Source organism: Helicoverpa armigera, chromosome 16, assembly GCF_030705265.1.
Source record: "Helicoverpa armigera isolate CAAS_96S chromosome 16, ASM3070526v1, whole genome shotgun sequence".
In the NCBI taxonomy this organism is placed as follows: Eukaryota; Metazoa; Arthropoda; class Insecta; order Lepidoptera; family Noctuidae; genus Helicoverpa; species Helicoverpa armigera.
In genome coordinates this window covers 9,018,835-9,044,725 of record NC_087135.1, presented here as the reverse complement: position 1 = coordinate 9,044,725, position 25,891 = coordinate 9,018,835, and the positions used below count along the sequence as shown (strand labels likewise).

The 25,891-nt window shown below is 35.1% G+C and overlaps 1 protein-coding gene and 1 long non-coding RNA gene across 4 annotated transcripts in view; both read right to left on the bottom strand.

Moving 5' to 3' along the window:
- LOC135117921 (uncharacterized) overlaps nt 1-25,891 on the bottom strand; it is a 343,287-nt gene that overhangs the window by 249,201 nt on the left and 68,195 nt on the right. The window lies entirely within an intron of this gene.
- LOC110372185 (UDP-glucosyltransferase 2) overlaps nt 230-25,891 on the bottom strand; it is a 53,988-nt gene continuing 28,326 nt past the window's right edge. For all 3 annotated transcript variants that reach the window (XM_021328749.3, XM_021328748.3, XM_049844303.2), the window contains exons 3-7: nt 6,764-6,903; nt 6,060-6,243; nt 4,231-4,728; nt 2,234-2,462; nt 230-1,488 (exon numbers count right to left, since the gene is read on the bottom strand). In XM_021328749.3, coding sequence (XP_021184424.3) covers nt 911-1,488; nt 2,234-2,462; nt 4,231-4,728; nt 6,060-6,243; nt 6,764-6,903 — 1,629 coding nt within the window. In that variant the 3' untranslated portion in view covers nt 230-910. The remainder of the gene's footprint in view (nt 1,489-2,233; nt 2,463-4,230; nt 4,729-6,059; nt 6,244-6,763; nt 6,904-25,891) is intronic.

The window sequence follows — 25,891 nt, the reverse complement described above, 5'->3', positions numbered from 1 at the left end:
ATTGTGCACGAGCTTTTAGAATTTAGATAGACTTTGTGTAATAACTGATAGAAATATTTAGCGCTTAGAAAATCACGTCTATTTTTCATAATAAATCTGTAGTCATTTTCGTTTATAGCTGTAGAAAAATAATAAATGTAATTTTTCATCTAAATATATTTTTTCATTTCAATGGCCTGCGTTTATTTTTTATGACAACAAAGTAAATAATAAAACAGTTGAAATGTTTATATATTTTATTTTTTTAATAAAACTATTGTCATAAGTTACACCGATGAGCAAAAATGTACCTTAAACTCATAATAACAAAATATAAAGTACAATAATCTTACTATAAGCATATTTACAATGTATACACAAATTAATCATACTTAATTTATGGTAACTTTGATTGGTAACTTTACAAAAGGAGGAATATTTTTGAGAAAATAAAACAAAAAATTGTCTTTCCTCGAAAACCCGCCTTATCTGCTAATGGTTTTTTTGTTTAGAAAAAAACTTTGCAGATCATTATTAACTTGTCATACTTGTCGAAAATCGATTTTTATGTAAAAACAAAAAAAAATACAATTTATATGAATACAAACAGCCGCTAAAAAAATATTTATGTACTTTTACAAAAACAGTCATCTTCTCTTAACTTAATATATCTCATATATTTCTATCTTATTTTGTCTTTCAACCCAAATATTCTTAAATATAACTGGGAACTAAGACTAACTTTAATATCACTTTTATATGTACATAATTATTTTAAAGTAATGTTGATACCGATCACATATATTTCACTCCTTAAAAAACTTGTCAACATCACGAAAACTTATTTTTAACAAATTCTTTTAGTTCCATCTTTTCTCTCTCACATCAACATTGATAACGTCTACAATTAAAAAATAACATAATTTGTAAGTTACAATTTCTTTTTCGCCATCGCAGCCTGAGTTAATAACTTTGAACTTGACAGCAAATTATTTGATTTACCCAGCAATTTGTGCATCTGTCGATTCTGTACATAATTTACTAATCTGTTGAAACCTAATCTTAAAGCGTACGAAACAAGCGCATAGACTGTTATTAACACAGAAATGAGAAGTAAAAAGACGTCCAAAGAGTAATATGTGAAGAAGGACATGTCCTTTGCTGGGGATTGCAAATGGTAGGCACCTTTATGCCTAATTACATATTCCGTCCAATAGATGGCTCTCTCTAAAGGAGTTTCTTTCTGATCTCTTAGAAGAACTTGCCTTTTCTTAACTTCTATTTTATATCTAGGTTCTGTGATAACTTCTAGTATAGCTTTGTACAGTTTCTCAGGAGTTAAGTGTTGTAGGTCCAGTTTTTTGGCGTAACCGTCGATTTCTGCTTTGGCGGCATTCGAGTCGTGGTCACAGAAGATGGGGATGGTGACGATTGGAACTCCGTGGTATACTGTCTCGAACATGCTGAGAAGACCTCCGTGAGTGACGAATGCTTTGATTTTTGGGTGACCTGTAAAGAAAGAAAAACTCATTTGAAGATCCGAAACAAATGCATGATGATACGATTGCAAGTCGATGAGTTTTTGTGGTGTTTGTTTGATCAATAGAAGTGTTTTACCTCAATAGCTTGGCTAGAGTTTGAAACGAAACGTAAAATCATTAACTTGGTCACAAACTTTTATACGATAGTGACTAGTTTATAAAATAGTAAGAAGCTTTTAAATCTATTAGATATGCACAAACGTCAGAAGTTTTAGAGTTCGGTTTGTTTCGAATTGAATTAAAGTTAAATCCATTATAGATCAACTTTAGGACAGTTGCGTTAATGTTTAAGTATTCTTCTAGCCTCGTGATTTTAATATTGTCTGATGTCTGTCAAATAATAAATGCCAATAGATTGGTTGCTAAGATTTTTGTCTTGTCTTTCTTTATGTTTGATAAGAAATTTTCGTCCCCGGTGGACAATTCTAACAATATAGAAACAAAAATAGCAATCTAAAGTTTAACCAAAAAATAACAACAAAGTTATCAATCCCAGTTTCTGCTTTGATTGGAATTGTTTTTAGTTCTAACCAGAATCAAGATTGAAGACAGTTTAATAAAAGTTGTAAGATGATATCTCACTAGTATCCAAAAAAGGTCCCTTATGATCCCTTTACGATTCAAGAAATCCTCCAACCCCATTACAACACCGGACCTTATCTAAATCTGCAATAGTCCAAGATAACTTACTATTTAAAGACACAAATACTCACCAAGCAAATCCTGCTGAGGTAGCCATTTAAACAGCCTAATATTTGAAGGCATATCAGTCATATTCTGTTCAGCATCTTGCTTCCACAACACCCTCTGTGGTAGTCTTCCCAAAGCTTCCACGAGAAGACGGTGGGCTGTTAGAGGCATCTTCGTAGTCCTCACTGAGGAACCCATGGACACGTACACGAAGCCTGTTTCACCAGCACCGGAGATCCATTCTTCAATTTCCTGGAAGATGGACAGGATTTTATTGCATGATTTAATAGTGGTCATTTGGTTTCAGAGGTATTATTTGATTTTGGAGAAGGAAATATGAATTTAAAATTATCAGAGTTTTTAACGCTTTCGCTAAAGTGGCAATAAAATGCTAAATAACTCCTTAGAGAGTTATTCTGACCGTTCATCTTTGTCTTGTTCTAAAATTAGAAAAATTAAAGATATGAATAGTAAATATGGGAAGGGAATTTTGGTAAATGTGCAGTTACTTTTACGTGAAAAAAATAAGTTTTAATAACAGAGAAGCCAATGTTATATTACTTTTCTTTGTATCAAGAAACTCGTATTAAACTATCTACTAGCTGTTATAAAATTCTTAAGAAACTCCGAACAAATATAACTCCTGGCAGTACCGGGGGACCGGGACCTAAAGTGTGACTGACAGATACACACACAAACTTTTAGGTTACTTCGTACAAAAGGAGGATTTGTTCTAGATTTCACGGACGGACCCAGATCAGAGATTTGTAACCTCTAAGGCTTTGGGGATAGTTTTCTAGTTTAAAAAGTAGGTCAAAAATAAATTGGATCTATATTTTTCGTCATAATAGTATGCTTCCGCATTCATGTAAAAATTTCAGCTTCAACGAAGCTATTGCTTTTGGCATTGTTAGTCAATATATGATCTTTTAAATTCAAACTATGGACTTTTCAGAAGTCATGAAAGCTACAAAATACTGATCACGTGCTGCCTCAATTTGAACAACTAAATCCGGAATAGCAATTGGCAATCAAAATAGACACAACACCAGTAATTGAGTTCTAAACTAAGGTCTAAATATGACATCACACGTGGTTCCAATTGCAGGAATCTAGAATGTAATTTATGTTCAGAATATCTTATGAGAAAGTTGGTTTGTATCGCAGTCCTTAGGCTTTAGTCACACTAAGAAAAACTTGTTACCTATATATCTATTGTAAAAATCCTTAAATTATTTTAGGCCTCTGGGCCACTCTCTGTTAGGTGCTCTACTCCCGCGCAATGCAAATTTTGACTTGGACCGACTGAAAACTATGGGAATCAAGTTTGTCTTTGTCTGAATCAAGATTTTTAAAAAAATTGCCAAACATCGGGCGTCTGCAATGTACTCTTAGAAAACAGCTTAATTATCTATCTACCTTAGAAAATTTAAAGATATCAAGTAAAGCTTTGTGCCTGCTTCTCTTTGAACCAAAACGACGTTTTTCCATCACGTATTAAAACCAAACTACTCGTGTATTACACATGCAAGTGACACAAAACCGATAAAAAATAAACATGGATACGCTATCTACTTCATATTCATTTTATTTGCACTCAGCAAGCTCAGATAGAGTATTTGCTCTTTGTGCACAAAGCTTAACCTTCTCTATGTGGGTGTCAAACTGCTCATAAGCTAGTCCTTTCAAGGAATATACTGGTAACCGTTATTCTAAAAATATACTCAAGATACTAGGGATAATAATATTTTTTAATGGAACTGGTATTAAATCTGAACAAACCCAATTACTGGTAAAAAGATTCCTTAAGACTTCTAGTTACTGATTATCATAGAGACAACATTCGTTAGACAGACTCAGACAAGACATATGTAGATACTGGTAAATACTTAAATTGTTAAAAAAATACTTTTTGAGGTGTAATCTAATAGCCTCCGCTCATTAAAAACTATTCTGTGAAGTAATAGTATGCGAGACTCTCAGCCTTCAAGAAATTGCAAATGTAATAAAAACCACTTACCGGATCCAAAATCTTCGCTTCCTTGCAGTGAATACAGGCAACTTCAGCAACATTCGGCAGATAAGGTCTCGGGTACGACACCGAATAGTGTCCATTTTGCAGGATAAAGCTGACATTCTTCGCCATATCATATACATGGGGCATATGCTGGCCAAAGTTCCTTCTCAAAACTCCTTGGAGGATCTGCATACTGAAGGCGTGGAATGGTAGGATGGCGAGGTGGAAGGCAGTGTTCAAAGCCCTGTCTAGTATCCCCATGTTATCCGTAAAGCCTTTACCAAAGAATGGGGTGACGGAGTAAGGAACTGGACTGCCAGAATTGCTCAAAGGCATGGTGTAGAATCCCACAGTGTTGATGTACATGAAGGGTATTTTGAGTTTGTAGACGATGCCGAGAGCGCACTCGGGGTATGTCCCGTCTAAGATAACGAGATCGAAAGTCCTTCCTGATCTGAGGAAGGACCTCGTCTCTGGATCGCTGAGGAAGGCGTCGCAGGCCTGAAACAAATAATTAGAATTATAACAATCTTTACGTTTTGAACTACTTGTCCGATTTGAAAAAATATATTTCAGTGTCAGATAGACCATTTATCAAGGAAGGTTTTGAATACACACAATACGGAACAGCTAGTGAATATGAAATTGACTGACAACTCAAAAATTCTAACCGAGCATGATCAAATAGCTCCTATAACATTTCATACAAATTGTATTGTTTTATACACATTGTAATTAGAACCAACTTCAATACCTGCTTTGGTGCCAATTTTCTGGCTACACGGTGCCTAGCAAAGCCATTGAAAGCAAGAAAAGGAAAGAAAATTCCATGAAAATCCACAATCTACACACGCAATTTATATATAAACCAAAACAATTTTAGAACAACAAACTTATACAGAAACAACTCCAAAGTATCTCCGTAATTGAGTAATGAGAAACAAATTAGCAGTAAGCCTGTCTACAAACTGAAAACTTTTAGTCGGCCGACAATTTGTTTGCACTCATAAATCAGTATATTACGCACATTACAAAGATCAGGTATGTAGCTACATCAGACTGACTGGAAACTTTGTTTGGATGCACAATTTTCTTTATAAAATATTTTTTTCCACCTACCGGAGCAATTGTCGGCCGACTAAAAGTTTGCAGTGTGTGGGGACTCTAAAGCAATTTCTGAGCTTTATGCAATTAAGCTCCACTCAATTTTAATGCACTCGACGAAATTAATAAAACAAAAACAAATGAGATATAAAAATATTTTTTATCACATTTGACGAACACTTTATAGGTGTGTATAAACTCCTTTTAAAATGGGATAAACAAAGAAATATACTGCTAAAGAATCTTTACAAAGAACCTTATTAAGGTAAATGTTTAAGAACGTTAATTAAACGGATTTTCTTGTAAAGCTAGGTACTTTATTTCGATTGGTTTAAAACCTCATTAGCCGATTCATTAAGTACAATGGGATGAGCGTTTCCTGAATCCAATTAGCATTTTTTTCTCCCACGTTATTCTTGTTTAGTTGTTTGAAAATTGTTACAAGAAAACGAATCTAAAGAAATCTTTTACGATTTTTAAGGGCCAATGAACTCAAAGCCAATATATATTATTAATGCAAAAGTCTGTCACTCCACAACAATTAAATGGTGGTAAATTTTATAAGTCTAGAACCTAAGAAAGGATATAAACTTACCTACTAGATATAAATTTTTAACCGTTTACGAAAAGTAGTTTTTCCCGGGATCATGAAAAACAGTCAATCAAAAATAATTCTCCCAATATAGTCTAATTCTGATGATGAAGTATCAATAACAACAGGTAATTACCTCATAGCCATATCGCAGGATATCCTTGACAGGCATTTGATCCTCGCCTCTCATGCGTGCCCCCACCAGGTCGAAGGACATGTAGTTCCTCACGTAGGTGACCAGACCCTCCGGAGCTATCTCCTCGAGGCCAGTGATGTGGAAGTCAGCGGGGAACGCGCTGATGAATGTGATGTTGTGATCTCTGTTAAAGGGTGATGAAAAGGAATTAAGAACGGTTAAAAAATTGGCAATATAATATCTTTACTTATGTTAATTTAATCAGTATCGATTTATTGCATTACCTTGCTTCTTTACCTAATATAATAACAAATGCTTATGTAACTCTGTATGTCACTATCACGCCACATTATCTACAGTTTGAGATAGGCCGGGGCCCGGGGGCTACTTTTTGACTGATTGCTGTAATTGATTATCCCGGGAAAATATAAAATATCCCTTGGTTGAAACCAAGGGGAAACAGCTATCCCATGTATTAAAACACGAAAGTTTCTATGTAGATGGATGGATATTATACCTATGGATGGCTGTTCCGCTTTCTGATGAAACTTGGCAGTCCTACCATATATAGCTTATGTATCTGAATAATGTAAACCTAAGCTACTACAGGAAGAAGTTCACCCGGGGTGCAAGTGGAGTTATGAGGAATAGCTAGTTTCTGATACACAACAAATGAATTACATTTTTGTACGACAAAAGCTCACCTCCTGATAAGTCCTCTCGCCAGCTCCCAGAAGGGCATCTTGTGTGACTTGGTGCCGCCCATGGTGACCATGAGGATGTCGCTGCAGCAGGCTGATGCCAGCAGCAGCGGCAGGCACAGGAGCGGCCATCGCGACCTATGCTGAGAACAACAGGGTTTTGGTAAATATGATGTTATTTTTAATATGTATCGGTAGAATGGTAGATTTCAGTTTCGAATCGGTTATCGGTATTACGATTCGGAATCCGTTTAAGGTTCTTTTTCGAAATCGTCTTCAGTGGAAGGTAACTAAAAATACATGTAACCTTTCTCTATCAGTAACACACACGTAACGCCTTCGCGTACGTTAATAAGCAAGAAACAAGTTCATGATCGAATTTTTTACAAGAAATTCATTACGTTACTACCGCAGCTAAGTATACTACAAATTTTTCTAATGGCTAAAAGATATGCTCTAAGAATTTTGGTGTCAAAAATGAGCACGCATTTTGTTGCTAAACCGAGTAGACCAGGAGAAAACATGAGTTTGCGGCACAGTGCCACTCCCCGTCGAAATCTCATCATAAGACCGTCTACTACAGAATTCATCATCATCATCATCTCAGCCATAGGACGTCCACTGCTGAACATAGGCCTCCCCCTTTGATCTCCACAGATACCTGTTGGAAGCGACCTGCATCCAGCGTCTTCCGGCGACCTTTATAAGGTCGTCTGTCCACCTCGTTGGTGGACGTCCTACGCTGCGCTTGCTAGTCCGTGGTCTCCACTCCAGCACTTTTCGGCCCCATCTGCCATCTGCTCTGCGAGCAATATGGCCTGCCCATTGCCACTTCAACTTGCTAATCCGGTGGGCTATATCGGTCACTTTGGTTCGTCTACGGATCTCCTCGTTTCGGATTCGATCACGTAGAGAAACACCGAGCATAGCCCTCTCCATAGCTCGTTGAGCGACTTTGAGCTTTGAGATGAGGCCGATAGTGAGAGACCACGTTTATTTTATTGTTACTACAGAATTATGAGAACTTAATTTTCAATACATTTCCACAGCTTTCATCAAACTTAAACATGGAACACCGTATACAGTTAAGATTTCAGCGGCAGTCGGAGTTGTATTGTCCCATACATTCGCCCGCAATTCCACTGGCAGCCATTCGTTTTAAAGCCAAACTAAATCAAATAGTTTTAACTTCTGGTCGTGAAGTTCACATACGTAAGTTTTAATTAAGTTTGCTACATCAAGGATTTACTTTAATGTTGCATGCATTATTTCCTCGAACTTAGTGTTAGGTGTTACTTGTTTTAATAGGTGAACTAGTCTTGAATTACGAATTTGTAAGTCCCTACTAATATTATTAAATTTACAAACTACTGAACTCTCTCGGGACATGGATGAAACCAGGGAAAAGTCTTAAATATACAGTGAAAAACATAAAAGCAGACAATCGATTCGAAACAGTAGAAGCCTCGTAAACAGTGAGTAAAATTGAAAACTACTCTCTAAAACAGTCTTATAAATTGCTAATTAAAAATATATCTGTGAGAAAGACTAGTAAAATTTATTTACAACCAATCAGTAAAGAGAAAACAATTTTATTCCGTAATAATTTTTCACGTACAAAAGGCTTTCTCCTACTGCATTATCGACCATTCTGATACAAGAATGGTTATAAATGGCTTCTAAGAATACATGCACATCGTGCCAACTTAACCTTTGTCTATTTTCATTCGATGCCTGCATACAATCGATATAAACCACTTAGTCGATCAGAGGTTTTTAATATTCGATGTAGTTGGTAAACATTTTTTCCGACGTATCTTTATAGCTAATATTTTTAGATACTAGTCGACTTCCGGCGGGTCCACTCGTGTCCTGTGGGAACTACTACCCGTACAAGGATAAAAAGAGCGGAGCTTTACAACAGTGAAAGAATTTTACAAATCTGTTAAGTAGTTTCGGAGCCTTTAGTACCTAAATATTAGTGTAGACAAGTTTGGTTCTGTAACTATTTCTGTCTTTTTACGTTGCGACCGCAACTGATTTGATCTAGCCTTAACTATGAATGGCGCCCTTCAGTTTTATGTACATAGGATTTTTCGGTATGTAGTGGATGAAAATATTTCCTTACGAAAGAAAAAGGAAACTTATGGAAACAGTAGATATATGACGTGTATGATTACATAGATAGTAGGTACAGTAGATAATTATGTCAAGAGTAAATAACAATTAAGATTCCCACGACGCGTCTATACCTAAAACTATGCAACATAAAGTCTTCTATACACAAAGTTAATAAAGTTATAAACCTTTGCGAGACAACTGACTAATTCTTAGATTGTTTCGAATGTATATCATTAGCGCGCATAGCGACTTGTTAGCCGACAGTTGACCCGATGATTGGCAAAATTCCAGTCTTAATTCCAATCAAAGTTTTCAGTCGGTCTGACTCCGGTTAAATACCGGATCTTTGTAACATGCGTAACACCGTTCATCTTCATACTGATTTATGAGCTCAAACAAACTATCGGTCGACAAAAAGTTTGCAGTGTGCCCACTCTTACCTTACTTGACTTAATACGGATGTTCAACAAGCATCAATTTTTGACAAAAATGGCTGAGTCACTTGAAAATGTTACCAGTATTTAGTCTGTGAAGCAATTTCGAGTTTCATAAGTAGTCTAGAGTCTGGATGTTGCGAAGGAAAACTTAAGACTCTTTAATGAGAAGTGTGGAAGTTACAAATTTGTGCGAAGGAGTGCAGGCATCTAAAACTTATATGTATGTAACTTAAGAAGAATGTTTATGTGAACATTTATATCTACTAAGGTAAAAATATTAATAAAATAATGAAGAATAATATTTTTATTTGTTTGTAAATAATCCGCAACTACTATACCAATTTGAGAAATTCTTTCACTGCTGGAAAGCTACACTATCCCCCAGTAACATTGGCTATATTTTATCCCGGAACTGGAAGAAGTTCTCCCCTGGAAGCGGGAGAAACCGCGGGAAGACAGCTAGTATGATATAAACAACGCACTAAAATAAAATTCTAAGGATCAAGAAGGTACTAAGCCATTGTAATGATTATAGTAAATTATACCTTACAGGCCTTAGACTGGGTACATAAAGGGTAACCTATCATGCTAACGACATCTAAATAGCATTTACCTGAGATTACTCAAATGAACCAAATAGCCGTTTAAGTATATGCAGGTCATGGCGGGTGACACTGTGTTACTTATGTATCTAAAAGCATACAATTAAAGTAAACCCTGTTTTTATACCACTTATTTAGAGGTAAATAACGAAATATCGCATGATCTTACACTCCTGCATAAGTATGCAATAAGTATATCATTCTGAAGTGTGGTATGGCCCCTCAATATATCTCTCGATCTCTCTATGGTTGAAATCAATACAAACGCTGATCAAGTACGAAGTACGAAGACACCCATTGGAAAAAATTAATAACACACCACTTTTATGGAGATTGACGAAGCATTATTCTTAGTAATGACTTTTGCACCCGCTGGTGGTAATGCATAAGCTCAGTATTCTATTCTACGAGCTCCTCAAAGAGAAGTCAGTCAACTCCCCTGGCCTCTAAAGTGCCAAAGCCTACCGAGGCTGTGGGATTATTCGACAGAATTCCTACGGCCCTAATACACAAAGGGATCCAGAAGCAACTAAGGTGGAATTTAGTCAGTAGAAGTCTGACACTACCTCCAGCACTCGCATCGAAAGTGGTCATTTATTGACTGACGGTGGTAAGAAAAAACAAAAGCAGTCTCATGTACGATAAACTTCTTTTGGATTCCCTCTCATTGACAAGCTTACGCACATCTAGTTCAGATTACCTACTTGGTTATCAAGGATATGTCGTCATGTAGAACGCAGTGAAATGATCGCCAGATCTCATTACAACATCGATTACCTGTTTATATGTAATTGCAGTTTTTTTAGCTATATAAACGATTAGGACGAGGAAAACATGCTAGTCAAAATGACTTATATTTCTTCTGTATTAATTTTTGAACCTGATATACTTTTTTGAGGAATTTTACACCGTCAAATCTCTGAATGTTCACAATCTGATCAAGAGCTTATCTATTTTCCGTGGTTTCGTCTGCGTCCCAAGAACACTACACCCGCATAAAATTAAAGTCTTCAATGTCATATCTAACCCCATACTAAATTACGCCAAATCTATACACTCGTTTAGCTTTCGTGGTGTAACAAACAGACAACTAAATAATAATCACTCCGTCATTTATAATAGAATTGATAAATGAGTAAAAACCAATACATACTTAACTTAACTTTTCAATTCTGTCAACAAAAATAAATATGTAGCTCTCAATAATGCATAAGGACATACACACAATGCAACAAAATCGACAAGAATTCACATAACATTTCGAAATCAAAAATGCATGAGCGCTCAGCGTAAAATCTGGAAGACGTTGCATACAACGGAGACACACAAACTGCCAGATAAACACCAAAGATAATATTGTTGCAGTTTTAAACCCACAATGTATGGTAAATTAAGGAAATGAGGAATAAAGATTGCTACTTTTTCAATCTAATCTACTATAAAGTTGAAGAGGTATTTTGCTTGTTTGCGTAAACGCGCATATTTTAACTACTATAGGTCCGATATGAAAAAAAAAATAAGTATTAGATAGGCCAGTTATCGAGGTAGGCTATGAGCTACATTTTATCCAGGTGCACAAAAGGCTAATAACGCTGGCGAAAGCTAGTAAAACATTACAAGAAAACATCTTAAACTACCACAAACAGTTTCACAAACCCTTTTATACTAGCTGTACTTAAATTCTTTTCTATTTTCACCAAAACGTCCACATATGAAACTCTAACAAAGACACACAGTTGTTATGGTATTATAATGTCACTGTATGGGGCATTAACCATGGGAAAATCTCGTCCAAATTCCACTACAAATTGTCAAAATTAAGAAGTCGTTAGCACGCACACATTCAAATCGTCATCATATGTGGAGAAAGTATGATAATCATAGCAGAAATTAATTTGTCATATTTTTGGAGATGATTATCATAATAATATGAGAAATCATTGCTATTTGCTTTGTAAAAAGCACTAAGTCTAGTTAACAACAAAGTTCAATTTGAGAAGGACTAGACTAGAATTTGTTAGCTGATTTACACCTGCATTTCTCTCGATAAAAAGAAGTCCTATTTGCCAAATTCCAATCTATTTTCAAAAGATAACACCCGAATACTCATACACAATCTCGCAAACATAAACCTCAAGATACACCGTATAATTATGCTCCTTAAACACTCGAAATCCTAGTAGACCAATTAGCACCAACGATTACTTTAGCACACTACCAAACCAAGCATAAACCACGCCAATCTCAAAACCTGTTGGACCAAAAAGTACTTTAAGTGACGCAACAGAAGGTTGATATTAGAAAGTAGGTAGAGTTCATGTGTACACTTCCTTAGTTGACATAACATTTGCCAAGTGGAAAGACCGCATACCAGGTGGGGGCACGTATTACCTTTATCAAGTTGTCCTACTATCGGGTGACACTCGGGAACTTTAAGTCTTATGAGGTTATGAGTAAACTTTTTACGACGCTTGTTTTTATTGAAGGGTGAAGAAATATGGTTTAAGTACAGCTACATTAAGATTTGGTCATCTGGATTCCTAGTAGGTTTATGGTTCATCTTATATTTTAGTAGCTGTTTCTCGCGGTTATACACGTCCCGATGGAATTACTTTGCACTCCCATTATTTAGTTTCCCATTATTTTGCAGTAGATTTAGCCATCCTTGGTAAAAAAATTGAGATGAAATTTAAAATGAGATATATACCTAAGACCCAAATAGAAGAGACAATCTCTTCAGCTTTTGAGGTACGTTTTGATGAACCCTTTTACTATAATTTTAGATAGAATGGTGATAGAATATAATCATAAATAGATGTACCTACAGAGGATTCATTATGTATGTACATCTGTCCGATCCTTCGTCAAACACAAGCTAATTACATTAATTCGCTAAACTAATTAATCAATTAATATTTAAAGCCTACAAAATCAATGACGTCACAATCCAAGCAATTATTTATTCAAATTATTGGCACATAACGTTTGCATAAGCAGCCACGCCTGTTAATGTTAATAATATATAAACATTAAACAATTATTACTCGGGTCACTGAACTCAGAGCTATGGTAGAATTACTAACTAATGATATGTTTCTACTTAGTAGCAAATATTTGCAAACTTGGCGCGGTATGCAAAATTAATACGTTAAGTGTAAAATCAAACAAGAATTTAGGCCTAAAATCGTAGCAAATCGTGGCTAAGTGGTTGCGTTTCAACAACATTTAAATTTAATGTCGTTTGGGAATGAGTAAAATAAATATAGAAATAGATATATAAAATCGCAATAGAAGTTTTTAGTAAAAATGTAGCAGATTTAAAGTGTATGCTTTTTATGTTTGACAGTTTGACATAACTGAAAGTACAATTTCATTCTAGTAGCAGATTTTTCAGCAGACACATTTTTTTAATACATATACCTCTATTAAAAGCTGATTAAATTACTTCAAGCCTGCCTACCCAAAAAATACTTGAAGCATTATTCGACCTTTTTATAACACTACACCGCTAGAGATGTACATTTTATTTTTATTTTTTCATCGCTAAACATCAAACAATTAAGAATTCCTTTCCCAAACAATGCTTTCGCTATGGTGGTCTCCCTTACAAGCACTAACGATCTTCCATGCATTTATGGTGATACACGTGACCATTGTAATGCTAATCAGTTTGTTTACAAACTTCGTGGTTCAACTCATAATTCTGACACAGAGCAGATAGTAAACAGAGTTATAAAATATGTCCTATGCAAGGGCGCGACAGAATTGGGCAGTCACCACCTTTTTGATTAAAAGTCATGCAATTTTTCCGTGCAATGCATCAGAAATACTTGCAGACTCTTTGTCGTTTGTCTCGTTTTCTACCATTCCAAACTCTATATGATAAGCTGTAAGGTTAACATTTGACAAAATATTCTTATCCATGAATGAAGTATCGTCACAACACGTGAAGTTGACTTGATGACGCGGATGTCACACCATTTCGGCACGCGTCATAATTCCATTTATTGACTAATCTGTGTTTTTGTGCACGAATCGTAGTAGTATTAATGAGCAATTTGTATACTTAATTGTTATGAGTAATGCGTAGATCGGTCGGTGACATATTATGAGCTTAAGATTTGAAGTCACGTGTTATGTATTAATAGGAACAGTTAATGTATTTCTTGTATAAAGTGACTGACTAGTTGATTGGAAAATTTGAAATTTGAAAGCATAACTCTTTTATTTAAGTAATCACTTTTAACTTTGATTTTTGATGAAAATTGATAAATAATTTTCTTAAGCACAATAATTATATAGAGACTTACTAACGAGACGTAATAGGTACACCATATACCTACCCATATTGATATTCAAACAATATCGGCTTTTCAAGAAAATACTTTCCTCAACCACAACATAACAAGTCAGAGGTCAATTTTTACCCGTGTACCTGAATCCCTCTAGGCTTAGATGAGGGTCAAACTAAAGGTTGTTTTCTATACTAAGATTAATGGCCACAGGGTCACCTTGTATTACAATGGTAGCAAACTGGTGACTTGGGAGTGATATACAGGGAGACCGGGGAACTGACGTGCAGAGGGAAAATTTAGATGCCTCTTAGTCAGGGCAACCACCCTGTGTATTTTGCTATTTTGATTGCAAGGAAGCTTGTTTTTCTTTCGTGTACTCGTTCGTGTTCACTTTGTAAATATATTGTTAAAAGTACTTAGTGACTTTTACTATCTGGTTTCTGATAGCGGTTTCACCCGCGTTCCGAGGGAATTTCTCCACCAACCCGGATAAAAACAAGCTTGTAGCATTTTTTGATAAATAGGCTATCTAACACTGAAACATTGTTTAAATCGGATCAGTAGTTCCTGAGAATAGCGCGTTCAGCGCCAGCAAAGACTCTTATAATATTATTGTAATTTTTTGACAAGTTTAAATCATAAAACAAGAAATAATTTCAACTACAAGTACCATTTAATGTTCAAGCCATTAAAAACTATTCATATAAAAACAATAAAAAAACTTTTATAATCAGACATACAAGTGGAAAACACATGCAAAATTAATACATTTGATATGAAAACTTAAACTCCATTAAAAGCGCTGTGGTTTAACCATATAAACTTTTTAATTTTTATTGCATACATGGAAATTACTATTTTCATTTTTAATCTCAATCTACCTCGTGTAAATAAGCCCGCATGTGTTGACAATAAAATAAATTAAGTGTCGGTTTATTAACAAATTAATAAAAACAAAAAGGCAGTAAAAAGGTTTTACCTCATATTTATTTTTCGGAATAATGACCCGCTGTTGATGAAATTTCTAATTGCAACAAACATTACAATATGTACTACTACTGACCTACTATACAACTTTTAATTCTTTAAGTTAACAAAATTACAAAAAAAAATATGTTTGTATTTGTACTGTATTTACCATACAGACTCCGGAACTATTGAATCAATTAAAAAAAACATATATTTCACTGTTGGAAAGCTACACTATTTCCTAGAAGTAACATAGGCTATATTTTTTCAGGGTACCTACACGAGTAAAACCGCGGTAAAACCGCTAGTATATACTAGTACTACTAGTTGTTTACGTAATGCTCTTCAAAGCTACAATAATAATAAAATAAATGTATTGCCTAATGGGTGAAAGGTTGAAGTCTAAACATGAAGTTCAGTTCAAGTGAATAAACTTAGCATATACAACTAAAATAATTATTTGCTAACGAATATTTAATTATAATTTTGTTATATTTTTATATGACTTTTTTTATGTTTCGTAAACGACTAAAACTACCTATTGCTATACATATTTTTGAACTAACTATGTAAGTGTTATGTAATAACAAAGTAACAGCGTATAAAATGTAAATAAAGAAATACTTATGTAGCATAATAAAAGTTATTTTAATATCCTTTCAAAACTGACAGCAAAGTGAATAAATATAACAAACATGTAACATCCGCATACTCTATTTAATGGATAAAAACAATTATATAAACATATTTTAAGTATGTAATCAGTATATGTTTTGGCCACTAGCTACCGACTTTTATCGTTAGGTAGGCAATCTTCAAATGACCGCTCTCGTCGTGGGTACAGCGTAAGGGAGTGACAGACCCTCTTTGATTAAAACCCATCATGTTCTTTCTTGACCCCTTTAGGTGTGTGCCCTTTAGGTGTGTACATACTGTGGGCCTTCGTGCTGGCGTTTGACTAGCTACTGATTTAAGTTAAGTTACAGAAGTATTTTTATTTATTTGTTTGCCTATTGTAAAATTATTATTTTATTTACCATTTCTCACGGACTCATTCTACCACGTTTCAGTCATGCTATTTCTGAGTTCTGCGAAACAAACATCATGACGGAAAAAATACCAACATTTATGTTAAAATAAAAATATTTTTTATGTAAATAAAGTGCAGTTCCTGCTCTAGTTTAAAAGGTCGAGTAAATGCAACGAATGCAACTTGGTGAATTGGTGATATTTACAATCTGAAGCTCATACAATCAACTATCAAGGACAGTGGGTATGTTGCATAAATCCTGTGTATCGGGGTTTTTAATACAAATATAATTGTATACTGTGTGATTATATAGAATCGAAGATAATGATATAGGGAGATGGATGAAATGATGTAAGGAATACAGGTGGATTTCTTTTGACTAGAAGGACAAAAGATGATGGTGTATTGAAATGTATTTAATCTTATTTTCACATATATACTTCCCTGCCGATTTCGGCTATGGTGACTGCTTTCAGCTACCATTGAGAGAAGAGCTAGGATGATCAGCTCTTCTATGCGCCCTTTGATGGCTGCAGTACCCTATTTTATGTGTAAACGTGCGCGAGCATTGGCTGCACGTTAGGATACCGTCCACGTAGTTATAATGAATGGCTACTGGTGTTTTAGCCTTAAGAGCATCACGCTTCGCATCCAGTGCGGATTTCCTTTGCTCTTCGAAATCTTTGATCGCATTTTTAAGTAGGCCTCTCCATTCAGGGCGGCAAATGGCTTTTGTCTCCCAGTTCTGAGGATCAATGTTGCACCTTTTCATGTGTCTTTTCTGAACATCCTTGAAGCGTAAGAACTGGCCACCTTGTTTCCGTCTGCCGTTCTGGAGTTCAGAAAGAAGATGCGCTTGGCCACCCTATCATCATCCATGCGTAAAACATGACCGCACCATCTGAGCTGTCGCCGCATCAGGTACGCTTCTATGCCGCAGACATTCGCGCGTCGTAGCACTTCGGTATTTCTAATCCGATCCGACCATTTGATTTTCAGAATGTCTCTTATGCACTTTAGATGAAATCGGTCCAGCGCCCGTATATGTTTCCGATAGAGGACCCATGTTTCAGCCGAGTATAAAAGATTTGGGAGGACTATGGCCTTGTAAACGGAGATTTTTGTCGAAAGCTTCAAATCATGTGTGTGTAAGACCTTGTCTCGTAATTTACCGAAAGCAGCTGATGCAGCGCCAATGCGATGGTTTATTTCGGCATCAAGGTCACACTTGGATGTAATTGTGCTGCCCAGATATTTGAAGGTATTCACTTGCTTCAGCTCAGTATCGCCAATGTTTACATAGGCAATTCCTAAAAAAAACCTACTGACTGAGGGGAACTTACCTATGTACGCTTTATGACAATGCTTGTAACAGCCAGACACAGACTCTGCCGAGCAGTTTTAAAAGCCAAAAATAAAAATGTCATAATCTGAAAACTTGCAGCTACATTACAAAAATTGCATCAACAACACATAAGTTGACACCTTACAACTGGAACCATACACAACATGACTTAACTGTGTCATCTCTCTCGGTCATCATACAAAGAAGTGGGACAGCATCATTTCGCCATGCCGTACATCAACTGTTTTAAACCACGGAGGAAGGAAAGATGAATGGAGGTGCCAGGCAGGTCTGCGGGTTGTTCGAAAGAGATACCGGGGCCCTGGTACATAAAAAGGCCTACGACGGAACACGACGGTTTTAAGTCAGTAAGAGTCTGACACTCCCTCGCCGCTGCTAACCCACAGCGAGAGGGGTCATTTGAGGATTTTTGTCGTCGGTAAAAAAAAAGGTGCCATGCAGGTAGGTCAGACGCCTTCTTCTAGGTCAAATACGTACGGACGGTGTGGCCAAAATGATAATTTGCCAGTGAACTATCTTTAGTTCCTATCCTAAAAGCCTCGTGGCTTTCAAGTTATTTGACACACCTGTCGCAGATTTTTAGTACAAAAAAGGGGTAGGTTGCGTAGAAGGCGTAACAGGGCGGAGAGAGTAACGTTCCTTGTCCCCCGAACTCGCAATTTGGTGACTCTGCTTTTTTATTAGATTTTTCGTTATGACATCTCCGCTCGTAATTTTATCCTCCATGTTCAAAGCCGATATAATCTAGGCCTGTAGTCGAACAAAACGGTCGTTTCCTACATATTATATATCGATTGGATAACGAACCGGTCTCCTAGACTATCTTCCTCTGCAACTGTGTTGATATTACGTGAACACTCTCTCGTACTAGTTTTGTAGTTACGTTCCATTTTGTTATTATTGTTTAGGTTGTTAAATGTAGCTATAATAATGATTTATAGCATTAATTGGTAGGTATATAAGGATGGTATTACTTGCCTAGTTCTCTAATAATCATAAAACAGATTAGAATTTATATTAAGGTAGGTATACTTGTAAAATAAACATAGAAACTTGTGCCTAGTTCCTACGATTGTTACTAAACAGAATATAACATTCTAAACCGACTTCTCAAATTCAGATGTTTGTTATACTCTGATAAAACAATAAACGTAAAGTTAACAAAATATTTAACACCTATAATCAAGTTATTTAAACAAAGTGCAAAAAATACCTATTTTTTATATATTTATTTGCATTAATATGTCCTTAATTATGCACTCGCAAGGACAAATTACCACTTACTCTTAAAATACCCAAGCAAAAGTTATGCGGATTTATCGCGAAAACACCGGTATAAAAACACATAACAACAAAAGTTAAATTTTTATGTATTTCCATACTTATAGGCCTTTCATGTCACAAGGTCCCTTCAAGAGAAACTGGTTGACAGTGGAACAACGGGTTATGAGCAATATTTAATGGGTCTTAATTAATAGGAAATGATTATTAAATACTTTCCGGTAATATGAAGTTCATGGACTATGGCAGTTTTGTGTCAATTGTTTTTTTGGTAAATAAACATGTGATGCGGAGGAATGAGAGTCATGTTGTGAGGAAGGTGATGAGTATGAACGTGGACGGATATAGTGGAAGAGGAAGACCAAAGAAACGATGGATGGATTGTGTGAAAGTAGATATGGTGAGAAAGAATGTTACTTGTGAGATGACGGCAGATAGAAGAGTATGGAAAAAGAAAACATGCTCCGCCGACCCCAAATAAAATTGGGATAAGGGCAGGAGGATGATGATGATGAAACAGTTTGTGTTTTTTAACTGATAAAGGGAAATGTAGATAAATAAATATTAAAACTTTCGAGAGTTCGTTTGTTTGGTTAAACGCGCTAATCTCAGGACCTAAGGATAATTGAAAAATTTTAAGTTTGACACATCTCGGGGATTTAATGCCCGATAGGTTTGCATTTATTAAGGAATACTATTCATAGTAAAAAGTTGGTTTAAAGTTGGTTTTCCATAGTATTGGGTAACTGGTATAGCATCTTAAAAGAAGAGATTCGGATGTTTCTCACATATGTTTTTTTTGGCCGTTCTAAACAGTAGGTACTTCCCATCTTGCTTTACATTCAAGTTTTCATCACTAAGTACGATTTCACAGAATTATAATTCACTAGAATGCTAGAATGCTAGTTTATTTAGGTGTGCCAAAAGAAAAAAAGCCATTCCTCACTGCCTCGGAACATTGTGAAACGTAAAGTATGACTATTGCATTCCAAAGCGTATTCACGATTTGATGTGAAATAATCGTTTATTATCTACATTTCTATCATTTGAAATTTAACTATTTTTATCTACCTTGTAAATATTATAATAATAAATTATTTAAAATATTATAATAAACAAACTTTACTACAAAATAGGCCCAACAAACGATACCTTTCCTAGCAATCAGGTCAAAAATTAAGCAAAGTTTGGGGAGCCATATTCAGTACCAAATGATTATTGGATACCATTAATACAGAGAAAATAAAAGCGAAATAGGGGATCAATAAAACCGTACTACTGGTATGATAAAAAAATATTCCACTGCTACTTAGATGGCTCATTCATTTGAGAAAAGCTCCAGACTACTTCTCATCGAAAAAGGTCAAAAACCTTGAGCAAAAAATCCTAAATGAATAAAAATAAACATTTATGACAACAGTATACATAAGTAGGTAATTCTCGTCTCCACGTAATAATAGGCCAATCAACCAATACTTTCTAGCATTGAGCATTGTTCCACTCATAACAATTTCGCTTTCAACATAATTTATTAAAACCCAGAAGTAGGTATGTATACCACATTAACGAAATTTCAATCATGCCTTGCAAAAGGGCCAACAAATTTTAATGAAATGTTGAGCAATGTTAAATTAGAAGTGGTGGTGGTGAAATCGGTATTGGTCACGTAATATCACGTGGTAGACCCTTATGGACTAGTTAGATTCGATAAAAACAAATGAAGTTTACCCTTGAAAGAAGGAAATTTTATAGTATCGGCTATTTTCTCAAATTTTAGATTGTTTGGTGAAAGAACTCCTCAAGGTAATCAGAATCAAAGCTTCTTCTTCATCAATAGATCATAGCCAATTTATTTACAATTTCCTTAATAAACTATTATATTACTATTTTCGCTTTAAATATAATGTTACTAATTCGTCTGTGCATACGAAAGCTATGGCCATAAATATCTACTTACATAAAAAGACAGACATCCAAATTGAGAAACCAATGGTTTCGAATATTGACCAAAAATAGTATGCCACTTAACACTACATGTGAGAAATCAGAATAATGACCATATTTGTCACTCGAGTTTGTTTGGCAATGGCCGAAAACAGTTTTAGCGCGAAGTAAAAATCATAGCAGACAGAAAACGGCGTATATCCAAGTAAGTTAATCAATTTTGCAAGAAATAAGTACGTTTCTCCGAAAAAGATCAATAATCAAGTGAAGCACTAAAATAACAATACATTATAATTTTATGTCAAAAGGTTATGTTAGCAATCAAAGCTTAACAAGACAGACACCTCGTCTAAATGATAATAACATTGACTCAGACATACGTGCAACCAGACGCTTATTAAAGAAATGTCGTAAATACAAGACTATCAATTTAGTATTACAATAGTAAGGGCACACTGGCAACTTTTCATCCAAGCAGTTAGTATTGAAATGTATGGAACCTAACTCACTTGGCGATTGACGATTTGGCAACGTCGCCAAATTGGAGGCGTGGCCACGAGTTACAGTTCTCTACGTGACTTCTGGCTACCATGGCAGCTTGGCGACGTGGCCACAGTAGCCACTATAATGTACACGGTAAAGCGCACCTCCCTCACACAGTCGCCAATGTGGTCGCCAGTCGGCGTGCAATTTCTTCAGGAACGACGTAAACAATTGACTGTCGAAACGCTATGGCCACGCGACTTGGCGACATTCGGATGCCAGAAGTAGCCAGACCTGTGCCGCTGGCGACGTCGCCATGGCGTCCTAGTGAGGCAGAGCTCTAAGTTCAGTTTTTAATACAATGTTTTGAATCCAAATTAAATTCTACCATAAAAAAAACGAGCCAATAAAAATGAGATCAAGAAAAACGAGGCCGAGTTAGTAAATTAGATGACAATTGTTCAATTAATAATTTTGTGGCTAGACTTATAATTTCACATTAAAATAGAACATATAATTTAAAACAATAATCATGAAATATGTAGCCAAGTAACAGGATTTATTTATTAGAACAACTGCCACCCTCGCACCGCATAAAATATAGCTTTATTATCAAATTGCCCAACTATCATGTAACAATATAATAATGCCCGTGCAATGTGATAAATAATGAAGTTAACATAGTTATTAATCACTTGGCCCGATAAAGCTAGACATTATTCATAATGCTCGGGCATTATAAATAATGCCCGAATTAATCACATGGTCCATAACATATAGACTGTCTATTGCTACATACATTTATACACAATAAGAAACTTGGTAAAGGACTCAATGCAATGCTTTATTTTGCTCTAAAAATATCGTGAGCTTGAATATTAAGTCAGGTCTATACTTACGGACCTAAGTTTGACATGACTAGACGGTGCCGTCATTATTTGATTAAATATATATTTACGAGCATTATTTTAATACTGATCGTCTTAAAATATATTAATTAGCATAACCTAGACAATTTGCTTTATTCATGTTCGGATTGTATGTCCCACCCGCAATTACTAATGAAAACATAAAGGAAAACGAAAAAGCGGTAAGAAGAAAAGTCATTCTATACAAAAAAAAAACTGATTGTACCTAAATCCAAATTCATAGAATCAATTGAAACAAAATCGTAAGAAAAACTGTTTATCCCAGCCAGTTTGAAAACTATATCAACGAGCCTTTTTTGTATTCCTTCATCGAGTTACAAAGAAGTTATGGAATTTTTCGCAATGGCTTCGAAACTCATAAAACTAACGACGAAAAACTTGTTTCTGATTTTCAAATAGATTTTCGGAAAATGATCGAATGTCTTCAGCGCTTTCCTCGTATTTCGTAATTTTTCTAGTTCTAGAAATTTCGATAAAGGGAAATACAATTGTCGGTCTTTTGAACCCGATGCTGGAACCCACAAGTGTATTGAAATTAATTAGCTACCTACTTGAAATTGTTCTGCAGAAAATAGGTCGAAATAGGCGCCTATAAGACCAACTTACGTATACGACATAGAAATAATTTAATTTAATGTCTACCTAATTACAATATCCTTGACAAATAATGATAGTCTTTGATATTGCCATTGTTTCCACGAAAATGGCACGGAAGTGTCTCAAAAAACTGCTTAAAAATTCCATCCAGCCATCAAAATACCACAATAATTTTTGATTTTACTTCTTTACTTATTGTTTGATATACTTAATTTTCCTCTACTTATTCCTAACTGACATTCCTTTGAAAACAATACTAATTATTTTTTGTCAACTAACTTTGGCTTTCCACGATACTCAAATAAACTTCTGCTATAGCTGATTTCTGAGAGCAGCAATTTATTTCTCAATAACTGTATTACTTATTAAAACTGGGTGAAATTCCTAGTAAATTCCTACTAGCAATACTAATAGTATAATTGCGTGTGTTACGTAACTCCACTCGGTTACTAGGAATAGTTATTACGCACACGCGAAGACAATGTTTACCTTTCTTTTTCCTATGCGGTTGTGGTACAAGTTGTAGGGTAAAGCGTTTTGACTGGTCGACCGTGACAGTGAGTTTTATGTAAGTTACTGTGAGTGTCATAATAAACGATGTGATTTGTTTTCGTACAGCCAATTTAATGCTTAGAGATTCTAACTTGTGGCCCAAAGATTTTATAGTATTCATCAAATTCAATTATCAATAAGAATGATTTAATTTAGTTAGCATTAAGGCTTAAGTTCACCGACAACATAAACATCAGTTTCCTGAAAATATTTTTTGTTGTCGTTAAATATTTTAGTGTAAACAGTTGTTTTAAGCAAAACGAACGTTTATGTTGTTGGTGAACATGGGCTATTTTACTAACAACTTTGTTAACAGGACCAGCTGACAAAAGTACACTTTTATTTCACCCGCTAAAGTCTATAAATTCAAAATTAATTACACAAATAAAATCTTTCGACGCGCTACTGCATCGGACTTTGTGCTATTATAAAAAAATCAATGATGGATGAACATCGAGTAGGAGAAAGTACTCTCAAAATAGTAATTTAACATCTCGTTCTGATCGCGTCTAATATTCAGCATTAATATTTTCAGTGGTTGTCAATTTTCGTTTATTCGTCCTCTTGATAAAATCATAATAATACCTAGAGAGTACAGCCAAGTTATGAAAATTCTGGTTTGATCCAGAATGATTCACAGGGTCGTTAAACTGACTCATAAGTATATACCAAAATATGTGTAAGTCATACTAGTGAATTACGTTTACCCGTGGTTAACAATGCAATGCATAGTAATTCATACACTGAACATACTTCTTTTTACACCGGGTATTTCCGATCGGCAAAGTTAGGCTTACTTGCACATACCTACCGGTCGAACAAATAATTTTATAAATTTTATATGCCTATAGACATCGTAGTTTTACTGTTTCTAGAAATTGTAGCGTAAACACATTTATATAAAATTATCTTTAATTTAATTATTAATTAATCAACGACACCTCTCAACCTGCAATACCAAAGAAATATAGGTAGTCTTACCTACACTCGAAAAATATAACCCGCCCCCGGCACAGACGGAAAAACAAAAAAACTTGAACTGCGTAGGCCAGACTTGGAAATGTCATTCTTTTACCAAAAGAAACCCATTAGGTCAGTAATCTGATATTTTACGAGTCTTTACATCATATTATAAGGACCCAATCGTTTGTACAACATGAAACCATCGACAAATTACCAGCGTAGAAGCAAAAAGTTCGCATTAACCTTTCAAAAATTATGAAGATCTTGTTACTGGTATTGGGCTGCCCCTCTGTCCACTGTGTCCATTTTGTATTGCAATTTCGAGTATACCAAAGTCCCGTAGGTAAATTTACGTTTTCTTCATATGACGATTTTGGTCTAGAAGTGACAATGCAAATTCGTTGAATTGCTCTAAACGCGAGACAAAATTCGTTGGGTATCGAAGACATGCGTTGCGAAGATGTACGAAGGGCTTAACTGTGGCTTGCCCCTTTTTTACTTTAGTACATAAAGTATTTGTATTAAATCATTTACGGATACCATCACAAAAGATTTCTTCTAATAAATCTATCAACGGTGAATTTTCCGTCATAGAGTAAGCTATAATAAATGTACTGTGTATCAGTATTTACAGCTTTCCATCAGCAAATAACTTGCAATCTATGAATTAATCTCATCTTATATCCGTAATATTATAAAGCTGAAGTTTGATAATTAAATGCGCTAAACTCAGGAACTTCTAGTCCGATTTAGATATCACTGGCATTCTTGCTATCGAATAAAATGAACCATAATGTCAGAGTATTTTTTTAACTAATATGTAGGTTGTATTTATTTTGTAAAGTGAATGTACTACATAATTTCATTCATCAAAATTACTAGGCCTATTGACGAATGACATAACATAATAATCCATTACATTATCCAATCTGCCAAGTCATGGTGACGGTCAAATTTTAAATTGCTACTGTATACTAAATTTAGTAATAATCTCTAACCGGTTCATAGATCAAAATATTGATGTTATAACGAGATAAGGCAATATGATTTATTGCCAGCAATTTTTTTAATGTGTCTACTTTCTTCAGTACATAAGTAGGTAAAAGAAATTCCTACGTTGGCAATGGTATTTCGACACGCGAAATGGTAAGAGATTTTCGACGATAAAGCTAGAAAGCTGTTTCTACTTTTACTTATCTTATTGTGATTACTTATTTATATACAACTGGAGTGAATGCAAATAGGACGGATTGTATACGGTTCTTCTCTGCTGATGCCAGAAAGTCTTACCTAAAGTGACTTGGCTGATGATGACGATAAATAATAAGCAGCAAGAATGCCCATTATGTAAGAAAATACCTCAGGTTTTTAATTTAGTAACGAATATTAGTTTAATATTTCATTTTGATAATTGTAAAGAAAATTAATACTCTGTAAATATTGATAGAGAGAATTAATAACTTACCTATTAGTACAAACTACTTACACAGAGTACTAACTTTAACTAACTATAGAGCATGTTTTACAAAATAATTTGATATCTTTACCGCGTTAACGACAGC